Source organism: Cygnus atratus, chromosome 2, assembly GCF_013377495.2.
Source record: "Cygnus atratus isolate AKBS03 ecotype Queensland, Australia chromosome 2, CAtr_DNAZoo_HiC_assembly, whole genome shotgun sequence".
In the NCBI taxonomy this organism is placed as follows: domain Eukaryota; kingdom Metazoa; phylum Chordata; class Aves; order Anseriformes; family Anatidae; genus Cygnus; species Cygnus atratus.
The window spans coordinates 32,204,454-32,226,615 of NC_066363.1; the positions used below are offsets into that span (position 1 = coordinate 32,204,454).

A 22,162-nucleotide genomic window follows, 5' to 3' on the forward strand; every position below is an offset into this window, starting at 1 on the left:
CTCTATTCTTGTATGATAACTGATTCTTTGTTTTGCAGCTTTTGGCATCGCCTTGTGGTGTCCAATTCTTAATCCAGCTTTGTGTATATCTATATATAGATATAAAGTTCAAAGGTAAATATCAAATAAAGTTGAGTATATCAGTTGTGCATGTATATGGATTTTGTGGCTAAAAGTTTTCAGTAAGCAGAAATGAGCAATCTGATGTTACCATTGTCTTCAGTTGCTCTTCCTTTTGTTGATTGTTTTGGGATAGCACTGATGCCCATGTTTTTGTAGCTTTTGACTGAGTTTTGTGTGTGTGTGTGGCATATTTTAATGGTAAAATAGATGATATTAGAAATAACATGAATATAAAATTATATGCATATTCATAAAATATAAATTAAAAATCAAGAATTTCACTTTTAGGGATATATTTCAAATGGTTTTACTTTCAAGCAAATTACTTATTTTAATGGCATACAAAGATGCGATAGAGTTTATACTGTGGCTAAACCATGTTTTGAGAAGAAACCTTCAGTGGGTTTGTGTTTTTATTTTATTCTTTTATGATAGTGCAAGCTACAGATTCAAAAAGCCTAAGAAAACCATTAAGAATGTACCGTGCTAGAAAATACAGGTATTTCAATGCACTAACCACTATACTCAGCAACTCCAGTAGCATGTTGATACTTCTGTACTCAGGAGACTGTGGTTCAGTCCCTGGTGCCCAAGGTTGGGCTGAGAACTTGAACCACAGTCATTTAGCAGGAAGTTTATACTGGTTCAGACTGTGCCTTGGAATATTGGGGAGCCTACTGTGGAAAAGGAAACCACAGGGAAGGGATGAAAACAGTTCTGCATGTGCATGCCAACATACACCACCGATTCAATGGCCATGACCAGTAAAGTTCCGCCATGGGAGGTGCCAGTGAAGGTTACATAGTCAAAAGTAGTGCCTGGAGGTGGTGGCAAAGAGCTTATGAAGACCGTGGGAAGGGAGCAAAATATGTTATATAGTACCTGTTTAAAACGCACCAAAAATGCACTGAATTTCATGATCCACCTATTTATTTATTCATTTATTTTTCCTGCTCTTTTTGCTGGTTGTGTTGTGGTCCTCTTTATTGTTTCAGAAGTTTTATCTTTATTTATTTGAACTTCTTTTTTAAATATTTTTTTCTGTAAATATTGAAGTATGAAATAGAACATAAGAGGTTTAGCTGAAGCAGAAAATAGTGAACTTTCATAATGAGACAAGAGTAATAACTGTGCACTGAGTGGATTTCTGGGAAGTGGATTCCCTTCACTCTGCTGCTTTTTTTTTTTTTTTTGAAAGTACAATATAGCGTTTTGAAAATATTTTACCATGGAGTCCGCTGTATTACAAGAAGGAAGGAGCACTTTTAATCTAATATAACGATAATAGGTGAAGGAAAGGTGCAATCATCTATCATGTGATAGTTGCAAATCTGTTTCTTGGAAGGTCAGTTTGACATTTCCTTATGGATGGTAAATTAGAAGTTGTTTATAGTATAATACAGTAAATAACACATAGTAGATACACAGTAAATATAGTATATAGTAGATACACAGTAAATACATAGTAGATACACAGTAAATATAGTATAATACAGTAAATAATTATTTCTAATTATTCATTTCATCTTAAACTCCTTTTTACTTTCTTCTCTCTGGTTTGGCAAGTTCATGGCAAGATCAGTAGCTCTTGAAAGGTTAACTGCATTAATGTTTGTCTTTGAAGGTGCTGCTTTTTTTTTTTTTTTTTTTTTTTTTTCCTGTGGAGACAACAGTGAGCATTATAGAAATCAGTCTTGCTTTTTTGAGACATGTTTATGTCTTTCGACTCTTTGTTAATATGATTCTCATTTAGAAACAGGAACTGTGAAATATGCTGGGGAATAAATAGATCTCTTCTAAATAGCTATTGTCAAGGAAGAGCAAAGGAAATGAATTGTGCGAATTCTTAGAACCGAGTAACGTTTATTTCAGAAAAAGACATACTTCTCAGATCAGAATGGCTTTTGCTTTACAAGTAAGTTATTTTTTCTCTTTGTAATAGTGATAATGGGGAAATTTGCTATAGCAGTTTCTGCATATGGGAGGTTGTAGAAGTCTCTTTGATAGCTATTTAATGTACCCACTAGCTTGATATCAAAATTGGAAGAGCCAGCAGAGTTTTAAGCTTGGGTGGACGCTGCATTGAAGTTTGTGTCATGTGAGCCTGCTTGACATTATCAGGATAATCTCAGTGTTGTAGAAATGTTTTGAACTGAGAAACACATGGAACCAAACACACACAAGAGGAAAAGATGCACTGTAAATTTTCATCAGAGGGCTTTATTTAAGGGGCTGGAAGGTGTAGTGGGTAAACTTCCATCTAGTCTCTCTCTTTTGTTTGAAAAGTGAACAGCTGGTCCAAAATGGAAAGGTACAAGATCGGTTTGAAGAAGACGAATATCGCTTGGAGATCTCATGCAGAAATAATCGAAGTGAGCACCAGTTTCTATCTGCTGTGCAGTGCTCTGGAGTAGTTCAATGTGGACAGCCATTTTTCAGGACTAAATTCTGAAGAATCTTTCATGTAGTTTACGCACAGGTCCTTTCTGAGGATATTTGGACTATTCCAGATTAATATTGAATATTTTCACTCAGTTCTGGAGTGAAATCAGCCAGATTTCAGAGTGACTGGCAAGGTTTTGTGTGTGTTTTCAGATGATTCTGAAAGGTAATTATTTGATGATAGTCAAGAGGCTCTGTTTCAGTGAGTTTAATTGAAGGTTTTAATGGCAGAAGGGACTTTAAATACTGATTTTTGTACCACATTTATTGTGATTAATTAAACTGTGTATATGGTTATATCATTGGGTCCTTTGGCTTGTGTTTGGGCTTCAAAAGCTGAATATGCTGTTGTGGATCATAATTTCCAGTCAAAATTTAAACTTTTCAATAAGCTTAATTTAAATGGTTGGCAGCAAAAAATAATGTAAGATGATTCAACAAAAGGACGTCAAATGATTCCTAATGATTTTCTTGTAAACTGTTCACTTTAACAGTTTGCCAATGTCAATGGAAGGGGTGATCCCACCTAGTAGTGTTGGTGGTCTGTTCACCTTATACCACAATAATACACTGTCAGTATAAACGTATTTGCACAAAATGTTGTCATATATATTAGGTCATATATGTCACTGTTGACAAAGTCCTTGATCCTCTTGTTCCAAGGAGTTCAGGATCTACAGTTGTTCAGCCTTGTGACCAGGAGTCATGCAGCATTATGGCATTTCATTTCCATGCCTTTGTAGAGGTAGCTGATAACTATCGTGTGACACCGTCTGAAGTCAACCTTCTTGTAATTAGTAGTGGGATTTCAGCAACTTCATCCCAGTCTGAAATTAGCCTCTTTACCAGAGTGACCTCTAAGGTGAGGTGAAGCAAGCTAACAAAAGCGCATAAAAGAAGGTGCAAGTTCTGGAGATGGGTGAATTAAGAGGTAGGTAGACAGTGACATTTGGTCATTTCCCATTTTTTTAAAAAAGATCATCTGCTAGTTTTTTATAGTCTTTGTCATGGAAGGTAAGCCATTCATTTTACCTGTATTCAAAAAGCATTTAAGGTAAATCCTTGAAAAACCCTGTTCTGTGTATATTGACTATCAATTTAATTTTGTTTTTTCTCTGGAAGATGTAGTTATTATTGGAAATTAAATGGAATTTTATGGATGTATAAGTGAGCTCTTTCTGAACCAAGATCTAATCAGTTTGTCACTTTGAGACTCTTGAGTTGTGGAGAAAGTGAAAAGTAATAGTATTGGGTATCGGCTTTGCTTTGTGGTGTTTCATCAGGTGCGTAGCTCTGAATTGTCAGAGTAGCATTCACATACTTGGAGTAAGTGAAATCAGTGACACCACCAGACCCTCCTTTTCTTCATGTAGGCTGACTATTGGTAATTCTCTAAATATTTATGCCATGTCTAGACCTGTGCTTTCTGAAGAGGTGCTTCTGTCTGCAACAAGGAGGAGCTGGTGGTGATGTAGCTTTTATGGTAGTTGTAGGAAATGGTGTTTTATGTTGGTGAATAGGGGGAAGTCTGCTTCATGCAGTATATTCTTCAGCTTCAGTTCCTATGACATTTCATTAAACGTGGTTTATGGATGTACTACCATGGTCTCAGCATTCATTCACTCAATTAAACTTTATTGTTAACAGAGAGAGTTCTGGGCTAAGGTTGGCTACAGGGAAATCCATAACAGTAGAAATTTCAGTTCACGTGTTTACCATCAGATACTAATTCAGGGAAGAATACCAAACACGACCATATCTAAAAATTAGTGTAAATAACCTTATTAGCCAAAATAATTTCCCATTTCTTAGCATTGTAATTCTGAGAAATATAAATGTGCAGGACATAAATATAAAAGCCAGAGAAAGTGAAGCTGTACTTTCTGGACATATCAGAAGTTATTTGCATTTTATTTCTACTTCTTTTAATATACTCTATAATATTTTCTATGTACTAAAACTATTGAAAATAACCTCCTGGTAACTTTTGAAACACTTTGAGTAAGAGAGAAGAAAACTCAAAACCAGGCTGATTACTGCAGTCAGGAAGAATTTTTAAAATATGGGTAGGATTAAGTCAAGCTCTTTGTTTGGCTAAGAGTGTTGGAAGTGCTTCACAGTAACATTTCTTGACTTCTGTTATTTACTTGTATTCTTGCTCAATTTTGTTATTTTAAAAATTGCTTTGTGGAGTATAATATTCACAAAAGAAAATAGTTCCCTTGGAACAGAAGCTTTTAATCCTTTAAACACCTAATTTGTCAAATGCATAAAGAGAAACAAACAAACAAACAAACAAACAAAATACACATTTCCCAAATGTATCAGATGTGATTCCTTATGGAAATGAAACAGAGATTGAAAGGCCATATGCACATTTCTGAGAAAGAAAATAAATGATATTGAACAGAAGAGCCTAGTAAGGAACACTGCTGCTGCAACTAAGATGCGCTGTTGAAAATTTAAGGATCCAGCCTTCTGCAGTGCACTGATGAAGTCTCAGACTATTCCAGTTTTTCTCTTATTAAAGTGAACATGTTTGATTTCTATATGGTACAAAGCTCTCTCAGTGATTTGCAATCAGCATGACAGTTTTTTTCCATGCCAAAACTTAAATGAGTTGTGCTGCTTTCTCCCAATCCTAATATGCAATGCCCTGACGCAGTAATGACATATTGTTAATTCTGTCTCACTGATTGCAAAACATTCTGCTTAAAGTGCAGAAACAGAGCATCTACTTCCATGTTGCCTGTTGTATTGCAGAATCTCAGTTTGTGATGACATTTAAAGCCAGGTTCAAAGGCTCAGTCAACAGAACTAAACTGCAATGAGCTAAGATTTTTTTTGGTCTTAATTCTGATGAGAGGGAACTTCTATTCTGAATGATTAATGTGTTAAGTTGGGAGGAGGAGGTTTCAATATGACTAGGTTTTATTTAAATGATTTAGGCTGAGATTCTCAAAGGACCCAAAGTGTTTCTTGAAGAGTAATTTTGAATGCTTGACTCCATTTAAGCAGTCATTCTAGTATGCATGTTCCACGCCTGATCTGCAAATTTCTAAAATTTGAGTAGAGTTCCCTCTGATTTTTTTTTTAGACTTCTTAGTATGAAATTTAATTTCTGGGAAAACTTGCTTAGGAAAGAATCTTTCATTTGAGAATGAAGAAATACCCATTGGCTTGACTGGCCTGCTTCTCAGATGAGTTGAGATGAAGAAAGAAACAACCAACCCACTAGTAAGAAATGGACCTACTGATATGCGGGAAAAGAAGAATGGGTAATAACTTTTGTATTTCCATTTTTCTTAACTGCGTACTTACTAAGTTGCATCAAAATTGTGTAGAATTTTTCTGTTACTGTTGTTTCTTTTGACAGAACAGAGATGTATTTCTTAGCAGTGTCTTGTTGCATTAATTTCTGGAATATTACAGAATGCAAAACCATTATTCAGTACTTGTTTAGAATAATAATCGTGGAAAATGTATCCAGCCAAAATAACAGTACTATCCTAATGATCCCTATAGGTTGGTTTTCCAGTGCTCAAAAATTACAAAGACAATTGTTTGTAAGAGTGAATAGAAATGTCATTTTCTTTCCTATACTCGCCATCATAAGTCCATAATTCTACTTGCTGGTTAAGATGACTTAACTGTAAAGAAATTGAAGACATCCTGCTGTATTTGCACTTTAGGGTTGAGACAGCATATGTCTGAAACCAACTTAAAAGCATGGTAGTGACTTGAAGTCAAATAAAGAAAGAATAGTAAGTTTGATGGAAGTATGATGTATCATTCTAATGATGTCAAGTATTACTACTTGAATCCTTAAAATCTCATTAGTCCAAAGTCATTAGTCCAAAGTCATGTACTAATAGGAATTTTGTTAATGAACATTTAAAGAAAAAGAGTGATTTTATTATATCAATAAACTAAATCCCAGTTAAGCTTTACTTTCATAATGTTTGGTATCCAGGTATACATGGATATAAACTTTGTTATTATTAATTTCTACCGTTCACAGTGCTTTTTCAGTTCATTGTAATGTTCTGATTGACTTTGAAAACAAGATTGACTCCCTCTGGTGGCTGAAATCAGGCCTTTACATCCCGGAGAATGTTTTCCAGAGATCTGTTCAGTCTGGACAGTACAGCCCATGAATACTATTTTATGTTTAGTGTTACATTATTATAGAAAATAGCAATATCTTTTCTTTCTGTCATACAGAGTGCAGCGTTGGTGGTACTTTTGCCATCTGAAAACTTTGGAAGTCCTGGCGGATATTTAGGTCACATGGTTCCAAGGAACCCAAGTATATTGTCAAAGTGAACTAACACTTTGGGCACAGTAGGATTGGAATCATTTACTGTGGTGAGAAGAGTCAAAATAGGAAAGGAGGAATTGAGATAAGCAGAGTAATATTGGTGATAGTAAGTGTGTCACAAAAGTACAAGAACTAGATATTATATCTCTAGTTTGGGATTTTCTTCAGCTCATGAAAATTATTTGATCTTAGAAGTAATAAGCTAATTTATTATTATTATCATCATCATCTTCATCATCATCATCATTTGGCCAGGATACTGTTTTGTTATAAAATGGAAGAATTTTATAATATTTAGATTACAGCTGTGAACGTGAGATGTCTGACTCCTTTTTTCGAGTAATTTCTCCAAATCCCAATTGACAGAATGTGAGAAACACTTCTTTTTTGTTACTATTTTCTGCAAATAGTTATGGTTAGAATCTATACACTATAAAATCAAAACTGTCTTCACATTAATAAGCCAAAAACATAAGTAAGCATCCTGGAAGACTGGCATTTCCTTGATTATGAGTTCATAATGCTTTTTGTATATTTTATGTAATCTCTTTTACTGGAGTGCCTGCCTTATGTAATGTCTTAGTAATGGAAATGAGGCCATCTGCATGGTAGTCAAGGTTGTTCTCTGAAAGATATGCTCCGTCTGCAGCAAAAAGTAGATTAAATCAAGACCTTTAAAACCTTCACAACCCTTTCATCAAGCTAAGATGAATATTCCTCTGGAATTCTCCCTTACATTCTTTAGAGCAGCCCATCTTTGCTGTCTATTGACATCTTAATCCATCCAACTTTGTTTCTCAACAGCTGCATAATATTCCCATCAGCTGTACTGCCATTGTTTGTATGTCCTTTTTCATCTTCTGCCACTCCTAATTCAATTCTGCAGTCTAATAAACTCTACCTGGTTTGCTTTACATCACCATTATGATTTTCTTCTTTGCCTTTCATTTTCCCTGCTTTCCCTGTAGTTTTTTTTTTCCTCTGTGCATTCTGTAATCTCTGCTCCTAGATATCAGTATTCCAACAGCTGCACTTATGAAAAATGGCAAGTCAGTGGTCTAATATTGTTTATTCATTTTATTTGTGCAAACATACTGGGTGTTTTATATTAGCAGAGGAGGAGAGACTCCTCTGACTATGCTGCAGTCCAAGGCAAAGTGGTATGAAGGGGAGCAGAATGCCTGTATCATTCACAGGTCTAGGTGAGATGAAAGCAGAGTAAGTGGAAATCTATGTTCTGGATGTATTTGGTACCACCTTCAGCAGCCTTATATTGTCTCTGAATATGACATCAGGAAAAGATGGTAGCAGGTCTCTAGAAAATCTGATGGTGCTCTTTCAGTCATCTTTAGCATCCTGGAGGGCTTTGTACTCCATCTTTTAATGTATAGTAATACTGATACAACTAAAAGCATATCACCTTTTTCTTGTGTATGTGGCATCTGTTTTGAAAAAGGAGGTGAGAGGTATCTTTTGTGTCATGTCTGCTCCTTGCTTTTTCTGAGCATTTCAGGATATGATGCAAGAATTGTGTATGTATGCAAGTGCATGCCCACAGCTTCATATCACACATGCTTGCATTTTAATCAATTAATTCATTAATTAATTGTCGGGATTTCATGAAGTGACCAGCAGATAAGCTGGCACATGTTGATTTGGACACAGATTGTACCTACTATGTTCTGCAATTGCTAAGCAGTGTTACCGCCAAATCAAACCTTATTTGTCATCCTCAGTATGATCTGGTTGAGAGTGGTACTGATCCATGTGCAGAAGATACACAGCTAAAGCAATGCTATTTTGTAATCTTCCCTGTCTTTTCTTGTATACCCTTGTCACAGGTGTGGGCACATTACGGTCAAATAGACTAACTTGATACCACGTACTAACAGGATCATTAACACCAATGTATTGTGGTGTTAATAATACTACTAGTATGCCATAAACTTTGGAACTGAAAAGAAAGCTGTGTAGAAGTTCTACATTTTTAACTACACATGCATTTGTCTTTGTCCTGTTTTTATGTTCCCTGCAGCAGAAGTATCCAGAGTTCAGGATATTCAAAGGGCGTTCTCTGGAAAGTGAACATGGGCCTTTGTGCTGATGAGTGCAGAGAATGCATGTGTAACAGTTCTTCAGATGAAATATAAAGTAACTCAGAAACCCAAATATAGCTCAGCTTGGATTTCTTGATAACAGATCATCCCAGGTTTGAGTTTAAAAGCGTTTCACATTCTGATGTGATTTACTGGGCACATTTGCTTTTACTCCTCTGACAGAAGTGGTAGGCCTGATATTTGCATGAACTCTGGCAGGCTCATAAATGGAACTTTCACTCATGTATTCACTGTAGAAGAAACAGCAAACACTAACATTAAAAAAAAAAACAACTTCTTGGCTATAACAAATTAGATGGCATTTATGTTTGTGTTTGTTATGACTGTTTGACTCAAAAGCGTATTTGCAGAGAAGGAATCTGATTTTAGTAAATCAATATAATAAAGCCTTTGATTTTTTACAAAAGCCAGCTAGCTGTAACTTCAGTGTTGGTATTTCAAGGCCTCTCACTGATATTTTAGAAGTTTGTGGTTGTTTGAGCTTCCTTTCCAGGCCCTGGGGAAATAAGAGAATGGTAAATCAAAGCCCAGATCACTGTTTGCATTTATTTTACTTCTCATTATGACATGTATGCAAACACTTAAAAGAAATGGGGAAAAGGTATAATCATGATAAGATCCCTTTTATAGAACAAAAGGGAATGCATTTCTAGTCTAATTTATTACACTTCTCCTTAATACCATAAAGTCAGTTGAGTGCCTCATCAGATTTGACAGTTCATTTATACTTCTAATTCTGTGATAGTGCTGCTAAAATGATTACTGACTCCTTAAGTATAATCCAAGAAAATAACCATAAAATATTTTCTCTGATCTGCAATATGTGTTAATTTCTTGTGTTTTTCCTTTCCAAGTGAGGAAGTTTTAAAAGTACAGATTGCAGTTGGGTACTTAACTGCCATAAAAAGTCATTGTGCTGCCTTTGAAAAAAAGTCTTCCATTTATATTTACTGTCTCCTTTCTGTTTCCCTTGCCTGTGACAACCGAAATCCAGACTATGATTAAAGAAGTATAATTAATCAAAAATATTTAATAGCATTAAGTGAAATATAAATGACACTATTTTTTGTTTGGGTGGACCCCTTAGCTTAATTTTGAGAATGCAGAAAAAAATCTGTTGATTTTAAATATTGAAAAAAAAAAGTTTTATTACAAAATCCAACTACCGTCCAAAATCCAGATGCTTTTGTCACATTAAGGATATTAAAATGAGATGCTCTCAAGGCCATCTTCCTTCACCCCTATACTCGTGAGAGAGATTCTGGATCAAGCTTCTTGGGTGGCATAAAGAAGCTTTGCCTATATTGAAGTCAACACAGGGATGACAGATTATATCAACTGAGAATTGATGTACAAGATTTTAGTCACCAAAGCTGGAATGATAAAAGCATCCCATGGGAGTAACCTAACCTTTCACAGTTTATTGAACATCTGACTTCTGATTTTGTACTGGTTATTCTTAAAATTTCAACTTCTAGCTCCTGCATTCTGTAGTGCAGGTCTTGTAGTGGCACAGCTTCCATCAGAAAGTTGTGACTTGTGGGAAGTAGGCTCCAAATTAGGAAAAATTTCTGCAAATTAGTATGTTAAGCAATTGCTATAGTGGTTTTCATGCCAGACTCCATCCTCTTTAGTCATGGCTGTTCAAAACCAAGTTGCTCACTTAGTTTCCCAGCATGCCCACAGTTGACACATTGCTCTATTAGCTCTTTATTTACACTGGCTGTGAGGGCAAGCAGTGCCTTATCATTATGCCAGGACTGCTCTTAGATTACAGAGTGAGCAATGTTCCTGTAACACTGCTTCTCAACAGGGAAAGCTCTGCCCCAATTTGCTCAGAAATTTTAACTCCTTTCTTTGTGCCCCACCTCTGCTTCATTACCGGTGTCTTATGGCTTTCCAGATATCAGTGCTTTTCAAGTCCTGAATGATGTGGTACATAAATCCAGAGAATTCTGTGTTTAAGCTGGAACGTAAATATAATGCATTGTCTTCATTTTCAGTGGATCTTCCATCTTTCCACTATTTAGACCTATTTTCTGTAAATTCTTTAGTCCTCTGATTATGTCATGATTTACTGGTGGCTAATCCTGAAACAGGAGGGGTTTTCACTTTCTCTGAATGAAGAGGTCAAATGGAGGCAGTCTCTTTTACACTAAAATGTGCAAAACTGTTCTGGTTTGTTTTCATTTTATGAAAAGCATATGAAAACTATGCAAAGTACTATGCAACTTAATAAGCACTTCAGGTGGGTTCTGTTTTGTAGAAGAGAGTTCAAAGGAGTAGCACTAGTATAAACAGTTCTCCCATTCTCTTTTCTTTGTAATACTTCACTGAGTTGATGTTTGGGATGAGGTGTGCTCATTTCTTGGCAGGATTACTCTTCAAAACTTTACTTGTTCTTGTCTGTTTTCAGGAATACACTTTTATTGCCTAATACTGAAACTGCTAGTTGGAGGAGCTTGTCTTCTGTCTCTTGTCACATGTAATTTTAGTTTAGCATTCCAACTTTTGTAGGCCTCCTTGCTCACTTCATAAACCTTAACTGCTTCTCAAGTAAAATGCTGCCTTGGATGAACAAGCAGGAGCAAGAGTCTAACCAGCTTCATTCCCTGTTCTTCTCTGCCATCTGCCTCCCTCTCCTAGCCCAACAGCACAGTCAGCTGTGTGAGAAATTCCACTGTGAAAGGGTTAACTTGAGTCCCTGCACTCCCTGCAAATTAACACAGTTCTCCTAATGTAAGAATCAAAAATGCACTCGACGTGTTCTGGTAAGCAAGTCTACTAGAATTCTTCATTACATCTCAAAGAATGGCAACAGTTCAACTGATTGCAGCAGCCCTTCTTTAGGTTCCTGTTTTTAAAGATGGCATAAATATCTGCCAAGAGAGGTAATTACCAACGAAAAGGAAGAAAGGGGCTGCTTTATTTCCTGGTATTTTCTTTTAGCACTTGGGATTCGGAAGACTCATGTATTTTAATTTACCAGTGTGCAGAAATTGAAACTAGTCACTAGAAACAAGCTTGAAATGCCATCTCTTAGTGAAAGACTTACTGTTTTTCAGTGATTCCCAATTTTAAGAAATTGTTTCAAAAAGCAAGGCACCAGGGTTAAAACAAGCTCTTCTATCTCTTTTTAAATATGCTACAAGTCTTTAAATATACTCAACAAACATGATGTTTTCCAAGTATCTTATTTTCTTTACACAGAATGTCAAAAGCACTGCAGGAAGTGCCACTATGGAATATAATTGATATGGAAGTTTTTCCGAGACTATTTTTGTTGTTACATTTCAAGATAAAGGCTGTTGAGTTTTTATACAAAAAGAAAAAAAAAAAGCCTTTTGCAGTTACTTATAGCTGAAAATTAAGTAGTTTTCTGCTAAAATTTTGACATTTTTCCTGGAATTGCTGACACTAACATTTTTAGTTTATATTCTGCAGCCTACTGTCATATTCACCACAGCTAACTTGACCTCAGAGAGTCTGACCTTAGTTATCTGTAGAGGGGACTCCCTGGTCTTGTCCTATAGTCAGCAGAGACGTTGGGAAGGATCTGCTCCAGACCACAGCAGAGAGAGAGCAGGGCAGTGTCCCACCCTGAATTGTACCCGCTAGGACCTCGCTCCGCTGGTGACACCAGGAATCCTGCATAATAGGGCTCCTTCAAGTGGAGGTAGTCTTTATGAAACTATTACACATATTTCTTTTCTTACCCATCTTTTTCCTTCTTTGGCTAATATCTTGATGCATCAGTTGTTGGAAGTTCTACATCCCACTGCTTGTTGTGAATAGTTATTGAAAGTTGAGCGTGGTGGTTAGGACATTCCTTTTTCTACCCCAAAAATACATATATCCCAGTGTGGATGGGGTGAAATACACATACACACAGTCCTGTTGAGAATAAACATCTTGCATCACCTTTGGTCTTTCTAGTGTTAAAATTGTGTTGGGGTGGTGGGGAGAAGATGCTTCAGCTAAAAGTCAAAGCTTTTAAAGACACTGGTTCTGATTCTCTGCTCCATTACACGTTTTTTCACACTGATGTAACTCCACAGGGCTTCTTTGTCTCTTCCTTGTCAGTTGATAACAAGTAAGAAGAATGTAAATGGCCTGTGGCATCAGCAGGCAGTAACACAGTATTGTTTGGTGGCTTTATGGTTACTTGTTGAGAATCATCTGGCTGAGGAGGTTAACTATTATCAACTTCGCTATTAACTGTTAGAGTTTTAAGACAGCAATTACCACCAAAAGCCAATAGCTACTGTGTCAACAGTTATTAGTAGAATTGGAGGTAAACTTACTGTTAGCAATATTTATGACAGGAAATACTGCTTGTCTTTATTTGTCAGTAAACATTGGCTTTTAAATGACATGAAAGATTTTATATTGATTTCTATGTATTCAAGCCTCTAGGGATACTTTAATGTTTATTTTCTCCTGCATTAATGTATGAGTTAAAGTTGAATCTGATGAATTAGGTGTTCCGGTATTAGATTTATTATTTGAGTGTGTAAAAATTCTTGAAAATCTGTATCTTATCAAACTGAGCTTGATTTCAGTTCTCCATTTTACAAATTGTGGAAGGAAATTTCCATTGTTAGAAAAGTCTCGAGTCTTCCCCTCACAGTTACAGAGAAGAGCTCTTAGAACGAAGAGGTGGGATGCTCAGCAGGAGTAGGCGATGTAATCAGACTGACTTGCCATGAGGACTTGTAGGGGTTGATTTGTAGCCAGTATCTGCAAAATCAACTGCAGGGTTCAGTTTGCAAACACTATTGCAAACCAAACCCTGCAGGGTTCGCACAGCTCTGGTTACTATTATTGCTCCTAGTAAGGCTTATTATCCTGTCACAGCTGTAAGAAAGTCCGTCTCTCCACTTTAAACATGATAAGCCTTTGTCACCTACATTGCAATTAATGTTAAAAATAGCAGAGCGCCTATGATAAGATTGTGATTTGCAGGCAGCAAGCCATTGTCCAAGTGCTGGAGACTTATCTGGAGGGGCAGTGAGCCTGCACAGCACTGTCAGTTCGCTGATTGCCATTTCTCTCGGAGTTTGATGAAATATTCATGTCTTTGCTCTGCTCTCTGCAAGCACTATTGATTTCTTGTATAAACGCAGCTATATTTAGTCTAGACAAATGGAATGTGGATTGCTGCTGAATAAATGGGATGAAAGGCTGGGGCTTTGCCTGTCTTTTTCTCTTGGTCTGGGGCAATTATTTATAATCAAGAGTAGTTTTTGTAAGTTAAAGGTGATTTTTTATAATTTAGCGATTAGTCTCAGAACAAAAGTAAGCACTTAGACACAATCATTCTGTTGGGATAACAGGTTAAGAAGACAAATTATGTTCTGAGGTTTACAATCACAGTTGCTAGTATTAAAAAAGAAAAAAAACACAAAACAACAACAACAAAAAAACACCTAGCAAATGTTTCCAGAATATTGACAATGAGAGAATATGGTCAGTAAAAGAAATCTGGTGCCTCACATCTTCTTTTTGTAAAAATCTGTTGTAAATGTGTATATTTTATGCCAGTAGGTGTTATTGTGCAGTTAGAGTTCAGTTCTGACTGTTTGCTACAGTTTCGACTTCTGCAGCTTTACTGCTCCTGTTTGCTAGATTTTTTCACTGCTTCCTTTTGGTTTTCTCGCAGAAAACAAATACAGGTATAACAGAATAAAATGAGAAAAATTATATACAGTCTTATTCCCTGGTCATTTCCTGACATCATGTTTGTTTCCAGTTAACAATCTTATTTTTCTGATTGAGTAGCAGGAATTGCAGTTAATGTGTTTGTATTCCACTGTCCTCTAGTGGATGGAATCAGAACTGCTAAGCACTATCACAGACCTGTGCTGTTTTCCTCTTGTAAAAATGATACTTGCTAGTTTTTTGTTCTTTTTTTAACAGGTAAAGTTATGCTCTGTCTCATGTCTTAATATGAAAACATGATCTTTAAAAGTATTATAGTGAAAATCATCAAATCTCTCTCTCTTCTTCTGATTTTTAGTCCCTTCTGTTTAAATCAGGAGATGGAAGCCCACAGTCTTCTTCGTTCTTCATTTTAATGCTGGATTAATAATATATACCATTATGGCAGCAAATTGAAATAATCTAACGTGTTTTCATTTTCTTGAAAGACGTACATAGAGTACGGTGCCTAATCTACTCCAAGCACAGTGGTGATTTTCCAAAAAGCTGTATTAATCCTTCTCATGTTGTGTGTCCAATATTTTCCTCTAATTTCATGTGTGTTACTCCTGTGGGTTTGCTACAAAGCCAGGTATATTATAAGCAATAGCTATCTGTCTGTAATACCATCTTTGGATAATCTACATGCTAGCTTTCTCTTTTTAGAAAATCTCTTTCAACCCAGAAAGAACTACAGGCCTTCACATCAAGCTGAAGAAGTGCCCAGAGCACTTTGTTGTTAAGCATTCATAGAGTCTGGGAGGTTCTCACTAAATAGTGCTTCTGAAGGCTGAGACATGGTTTTAGAAGTGAATTGCTTGTTAATCTATTTAGCAGAATATTAATCCAGGAATATTGTTTCCAGACATTTTCTGGAAAATGATAAAATGGTTTGGAAAATCTCTGGTTGCTAGTAGAAATATTAGAAGTTTGCATACTGTATAGTTTTCATAAATGTTGGCTCTGTACATTGAAGGAGTCTTTGAGTGAAATTTTTCTTTTACCCAGTAGGAATCATCTCTATTCTGCTTCTCCAGTTATATTTAACATGCATATGTTTTGTTGTTTTCCTCCCTCAGTGGATGTGAAGTCGGAGGTTCCCGTGGGATTAGAGCCTATCTCACCATTAGACTTGCGAACCGATCTCAGGATGATGGTTCCCATGGTGGACCCAATTATGCGTGAAAAGCAGCTACAGCAGGAGCTACTTCTGATCCAGCAGCAGCAGCAAATTCAGAAACAACTGCTGATTGCAGAGTTTCAGAAACAGCATGAAAACCTGACCCGCCAGCATCAGGCCCAGCTGCAGGAGCACATAAAGGTAGCAACATTTTCAATTTTTCCCTCAGTATATTTGCAAACTGAATATGCTGAGACAGACTCAGCTAAAGGGAGTGTTCCTGTGTCTGTGAGATGGAGTGTGAGTGCTTATTCCTCTCTATTTGGGTGATAGAAGCATGTTCAAGCAAAATAACTGCCAGCAAGTTGTTCCCAGCAGATCAAAGTAGTGTTATAAGACTCCCCAAACTCACGAAGTCAGTAAACCCACAGAAAATCAGACTACCGATTTCACAATGTTAAATTTTCAGCCAGACTTCAATATGGCTGTCTTTTCAGTGTGAACAATTTTGAGTATATTAAAAGACTGCTTTTTTCAGCTGCTGTCTGAATTTGTGCCCACAAATCAAATCAATAGACAAGTACATAACATTTGCATTTGTAAAACAGAGGTAGGCCAAGCAAACTTTGTGTTTTCACTCTTCTCTGAGCTGCCTCACATAACAAAACAAAACAAAAAAAAGATTTATGGAATTGCATGTGCAATGGTAGGACTGCTATAATGTATTTTGGCTGTGAATTTATGATCTTGCCTTTCTTTTTATTTATATTTTTTCTTCTGATCTACTTGCCATTATATTACTGTGCTACGTTTCTGCTGGACAAACGTGACAAATGCAGCTGAGCACAGCAGCCAGGGTTTGGTGACACACTGGCAAAGAGTGTTATGCAGTTTCCATGCATTTTTGCCAAAAGAGAAAGATGAGAAACCACAGCAGCCAGCTGCTACCTGATAGTAGAGTTCATTTTAGTGACAGCTGGTAATGCACTATGCTGCTAAAAAGACAGGAAAGGCAGTTAGGAGGTAAAAAGAAGTGTAAGCACACAGAAAAGCACTAATACTCAGTTATTTAAGGGGTTTATTTTGGCCAGGATTGACCTAGAAAACACTGCAAACTACACTTTCTCATGTCTTTTTGTTCTGTGCAAGTTACAACAGGAACTCCTAGCCATTAAACAACAGCAAGAACTTCTCGAAAAAGAGCAGAAACTGGAGCAGCAGAGACAAGAGCAGGAACTGGAGAGGCATCGCAGGGAACAGCAGCTTCCTCCCCTCAGAGGCAAAGAAAGAGGTCGAGAAAGTAAGCACCAGTGTACCATGAACCCTAATATGAAATTAATATATTTCCTTATGCCTTCTTGCAGCTGTAGTGGACAATGAACAGGGATCTGAAGCAATTCTATTATTGTGTGAAATATGCAACAATAGAGTAGTCAAAGCTGTGCTTGCAGAAAGGCAGAGCCACCTGTTGCACCCACAAAAACACACTGCTCTTTTGTGTGCAGACTTGCAGAACTGCAGGAAAGCACCTTCTTGGCAGACCTGTATATATGCCTCTCAAGTAGATAGCTCTTTTTATGAAATAAGAAGGAATTTGAAAGCCTAAAGCTTCACTTGAGAATTTCTCTCTGAAGAGCTTATTTCGCAATACAGTAATCGCTACCAAACATCACGCCATATAACTGTTTAAGTAATTTGAGCATTGTTTCAAGTATGAAAATATAACAAAGTGTTTAAGAATATCTTCAGCTGAGACTTCTGAATAATTCTGCCTGAGTTATAAGACCAATATGTGTTCAAACTGCCTTGTGTTTGGTTTTGATACCATTTCATGAAACCCAACAAAGAGTTATTTCTAGCTCATGCATATCTGTAAGGTAAATGACAGATATAAAGGAGGCTGTTGGAATTTGGTGTTCACTAGAGGGAGACAGATACAAATAATTCTCTTTTGTCAGGTCAGCTTAGAAATCAGGTTGCAAAAATAGATTGTGAAGGTATTTAAAATGAAGCTGCCACAAGGAGATATTGTTATTTGGCCTCCTAGTTGAGCAAAAGATATTAACTAACAGAGACAATACGAGAAAAGTGTTGTACATAATGCTCAGAGGGATCATATACTCTTGCCTTTTTTTTTCTTGGGTGGAAAACTGTATTAGTTCAGCAGCTGTGGGTATACCATAATGTAGACTAGAAATTAAGGTGTCCATGGGCTTCCATTACTTTGGTAAACAATGAATCCCTGAAAGCATTATATTGCTGTCAAACAGAGCTTTCAAAGAATTCTTGTTTAGGTTGCAGTGGTGGTGTTATTTTCACATTCTTTGGGGGAAAGCGAGGGGTACATCTGTTCCTCTGTCTGAAGAAAGCTTTCTTGGTATAGCATTAGCAATCTGAAGTTGTTCGTTTATCCTCTTCAGTCTGGTCTAGTCGGGTTCCTTGCTCTCTGCAACATTAATAATTTTCAAACCACCAGCCTAATGACCCAGAAAGGCAAGGGTGGAAGAAGCCCCAAGGATCCTATAGGTAGTGTGAAAATCAGCATCCATACAGTTGGACTTTATTTACGCTCATGCCAGACGATGGGCAGTAGTGTGAACTCCATGGTTCCCTTTACAGTTTGATTTCTTGCAGCACTTGTGACCCCCAGGCCCAGCCCCAGCATATTCTGCTGCTGATCTGCTTAATGAGTAAAGGAGGGAAGAAACTACAAAAAGTGAAGTTAGGATCTGAAACTGAGGGGTGGTAGAGATATTTTATGGGAACGAGGTCACAGGGGGACATGCTCACCAGCTAGCTGTGCTGTTGGGTAACCAAATACTTAGAGTATCAGTATTCCCTAGTGCTGCTACTTTCAAAGAAGCATTTTTTTTCTTCCCTTTTTTATCACTGTTTGGGGAAAACTCAAATAATTTTTGTTTCCTTTTTTATGTCCTTTTTACAAAGAATATTATGACTGAGTAAAGAAGCCTGCCCCATGCTGGAAGTAGGAATCAGTAGTTTAACCTGACACTGACGTGCCCTGCTGATTTTGCTCTGTTGAGCTAGTGACTGAGAGAGGTCAAAATGCAGTATGTCTTTCTGTTGTGTTGGTCTTTCTGTCATTTTTGTGTCATAAGAGTAGAGTTATCAACTGCAACATGTTTCTGTGGTCCATCTTTCAGACATCACAGGTAGAGGCTCTTGAGTGGCATGAATAAAAAGGCTCATTGCTGGCTCTTTTTACAGAATTCTGCTCATAATCAAACTGTTCAAAGGGCAGATTTGCTGCGCTATTACTATCATTTTACAGAAAGAAAAAACAGTCTTCACTGCTAACTCAAAATGTCCTTTTGTCCCTATCTTTTTAGTTCTGTCATTGTTTTTGGATTTGGAAAATATTAGGAAATGCTCTAAATTCTTTAGATATATCTGGTCTTGGATAAATGGCCTCATCTACCGATGAAAGATTCTTTTATGACTTCACTGGATTTTTGGGTTACGACCAACTTCAGTCTTCTGTAGATAAACATTAATCCAAATGTTATCTCATTTTGACTGATTTCCACCAATATTTTTTAAATTTTTTAACAGTTTCAGCAGCAAGGATATGGACTGTTTTTTTTTTTTTTTTTTTTTTTTGTGATATAGTTTTTGTTTTCTTTAAAAATGTAATTTTTAAAGTAAAAACAAGATATGTTTAATTGTGTGTCATAGGGGCAGTGGCCAGTACAGAAGTGAAGCAGAAACTTCAAGAGTTCCTGTTGAGTAAATCGGCAACAAAAGACTCTCCAGCAAATGGGAAGAATCATTCCATGAGCCGCCACCCCAAGCTCTGGTACACGTATGTTCAGTGTTAGGCTGGTTCCTTCCCATGTTGAGGTATCTACTTTAACTAGTCAGAAAGATCCTCCAGCAGGCATGCTGAGAGTTTAACTCCAGAACAAGATGAAAATTCAGCCAAGAAATTAGCAAAAAGTTTGATATATCTTGTTGAACTGAAGAGTACTCGGTGGGCAGTGATAATATGAGAGCTATACAGAACACAATGGTGTCAGAAATTTGTATAAACCTTTTATTTCAACTGCTTCATCTCTTGATGCCATCACAGATTTTCCAATTACACTTGATATTTTCCCAAGCCTCTTCAATTTTTGCACTTAGAACAATTTGTATTTGATCTACTTGGATTTTGAATCAATGACAAAACTTGTTTCTTCGTGAAGAGATGGTTTCCCAGTGAAGTTATTTGTATGATGTAAGTAAGTCACAAGGGTTTTGAGAAGGATAGTGGTTTTTTTTTAACTTTTCTAACTCTGATGGATTTCAGTGTCCAAAACTACATATTCTGACAATGGCTTAACATTGATAAGAATCTGCTTAGGCAACTGAAACAAGTGATTTTGTTGGGTCCTGTAATGCATATACTACTATTCTAAGAGGTTTTTTTTTCTTTATTTTTAACTAATTAATTGCTTTCTAACTTCCTCATTACAACAGACACATTCTTAGAAGTCATTAAATAAAATAATAATAAAAAATATCTGACTGCATTTCCAAAAGATTTCTACATTATCCCCAAACTGGCCTTCGGTAGGACAAACAGAAATGCATATAGTACATTAGAATTTTATCTTGTGCTTGTTCTTTTTAAAAAGAATTACTGAAGGCCTGCCCTTGGAATTCCCATTTGGAGCTAATCAGAACATTGTAGTAACATGATTTAATACACAGTTACATTGTTTCTGGTAGAGATAGAATAAATAATTTCTTCCAAGTAATGTGAAAATTCTCTTGAGTAAGATTTCCGGACTAATAGTCTGAGCTTAGTTCTGAGTCTTCAGATGGGTGAGAACTAGAAGCTCTACAGAGGGATGTCTTCTGCTACACTAGGGAAAGTAGTGCCTCATTTCATTAGTGCCTCTCTTTGTCAGAGACATAGTATTACTGGATTAGCCACATTACATTGAAAACAAAGGCAGAGGCTCTGTAAGAGGCCAAGTAAAATGATGTTTAGATAAATACAAAGTATGAAAGTTTTCCTCCTTTCCCCCTCTCTCCCTCTAAATGAAAATATCAACCAAAAATAAAAACCTGTCTCTAGGCCAAATGATGCAATTTCTTTGCAATTTGCTGTTTCCACATTCAGAAAGATCTGCCCACACTATTTCCTTCATTCAGCAGTTGTCAGCAAGTGTTCTTCAGTTTGGAGCTTCTCTGCTGATGTGAGTGCTATGTGCTGCAGTGGTGTACTCAGAAAACTTCCAAAATGAAATTAAATGCAAGGATTTAGCTTCCCTGTCTCCTCTTGTCTAAATAGTTTGCATTTTTTTTCAACAGATAGTAGTAACAATATTTTTTTCAGTCTTATATACCAACAGCACCTCCCACCCTCACACACACACACACACACCCCACCCTGAAAATTCACCCACGTTTTGTTAGAAAAGGCTGGGTCAATACACATCTATTTGTATGTAATAAACAAGACTTAAATGGCTTGTGCTGCGCTTCAGATGGTTCATATTAAAATACAACTATCTAAAATGGTCAATTCCCCAAACTGGTGACAGATCCTGTCTGTAGGTCAACATGACTCTTATCCTATGTGACTTTTATAATGAGTGCAAAAAGCACATTCTTGGGAATCCCGAGGAGTTCCATAACTTACTGTAAAAGTGAAATTGGTTACATGAGCCTGTGGTTTGTGCACACTTAGAGGAACAAGAACATAAACACAGCTGAGACATGTGTACAACATGTGTAGATAGTTACTGCTGGTCACCTCAGCGACTGCTAATTTGTGACCTCTCTGTGTCTGCTGCAGGGCTGCCCACCATACCTCACTGGATCAAAGCTCTCCACCCCTGAGTGGGGCCTCGCCACCGTACAAATACACTTTACCAGGAGCACAGGATGCCAAGGATGATTTTCCACTCCGTAAAACGGGTGAGTTAGAGTAGTTTATTCGATCCTCTTACCCAGTAATTCTCCCACCTTCTATTTTAACCAGGCTATCCATCAGCAAGGCATATATCATAATCCACAAAACTGTTCAGGATGATACTAAGGGTAAGTTCAAAGGTCCTGGCTGTATCTTTACAAGGTTGGATTGACCACACGGTATCAAGAGTCAGTATTTCCCGACGCTAACAGCTAGTGCAAGCTTCAGTCCTGATAAGCTTAGTTTCTAATCAAACCATCATTTCAAGGATCTTTATGGTATTATTTTCTTTTTCTCAATATAACTTCTGGGTTTAATAACTCTGTCTCTCTTTTGCATGGTAGATAGAGTATCTGTCTTCAGACGGTATGCTGCCTTTAGACAAAGTTTTTCAGGACATTGTGAGGGGAATTCAC

The 22,162-nt window shown here is 36.9% G+C and overlaps 1 protein-coding gene across 17 annotated transcripts in view; it reads left to right on the forward strand.

Annotated features, from left to right (window-relative positions):
- The window catches only part of HDAC9 (histone deacetylase 9), a 477,431-nt gene that overhangs the window by 230,769 nt on the left and 224,500 nt on the right, over positions 1 to 22,162 (forward strand). For 5 of the 17 annotated variants that reach the window (XM_035562425.2, XM_035562417.2, XM_050708534.1 and 2 more), the window contains 4 exons: positions 15,783 to 16,024; positions 16,973 to 17,123; positions 19,520 to 19,646; positions 21,630 to 21,751. In XM_035562425.2, the coding sequence (XP_035418318.2) occupies positions 15,783 to 16,024; positions 16,973 to 17,123; positions 19,520 to 19,646; positions 21,630 to 21,751 (642 nt within the window). Of the gene's footprint in view, positions 1 to 1,932; positions 2,039 to 5,581; positions 5,844 to 15,782; positions 16,025 to 16,972; positions 17,124 to 19,519; positions 19,647 to 21,629; positions 21,752 to 22,162 lie in introns of those variants that run through there. The other 12 variants (XM_035562412.2, XM_035562419.2, XM_050708535.1 and 9 more) reach the window with 8 other exon arrangements.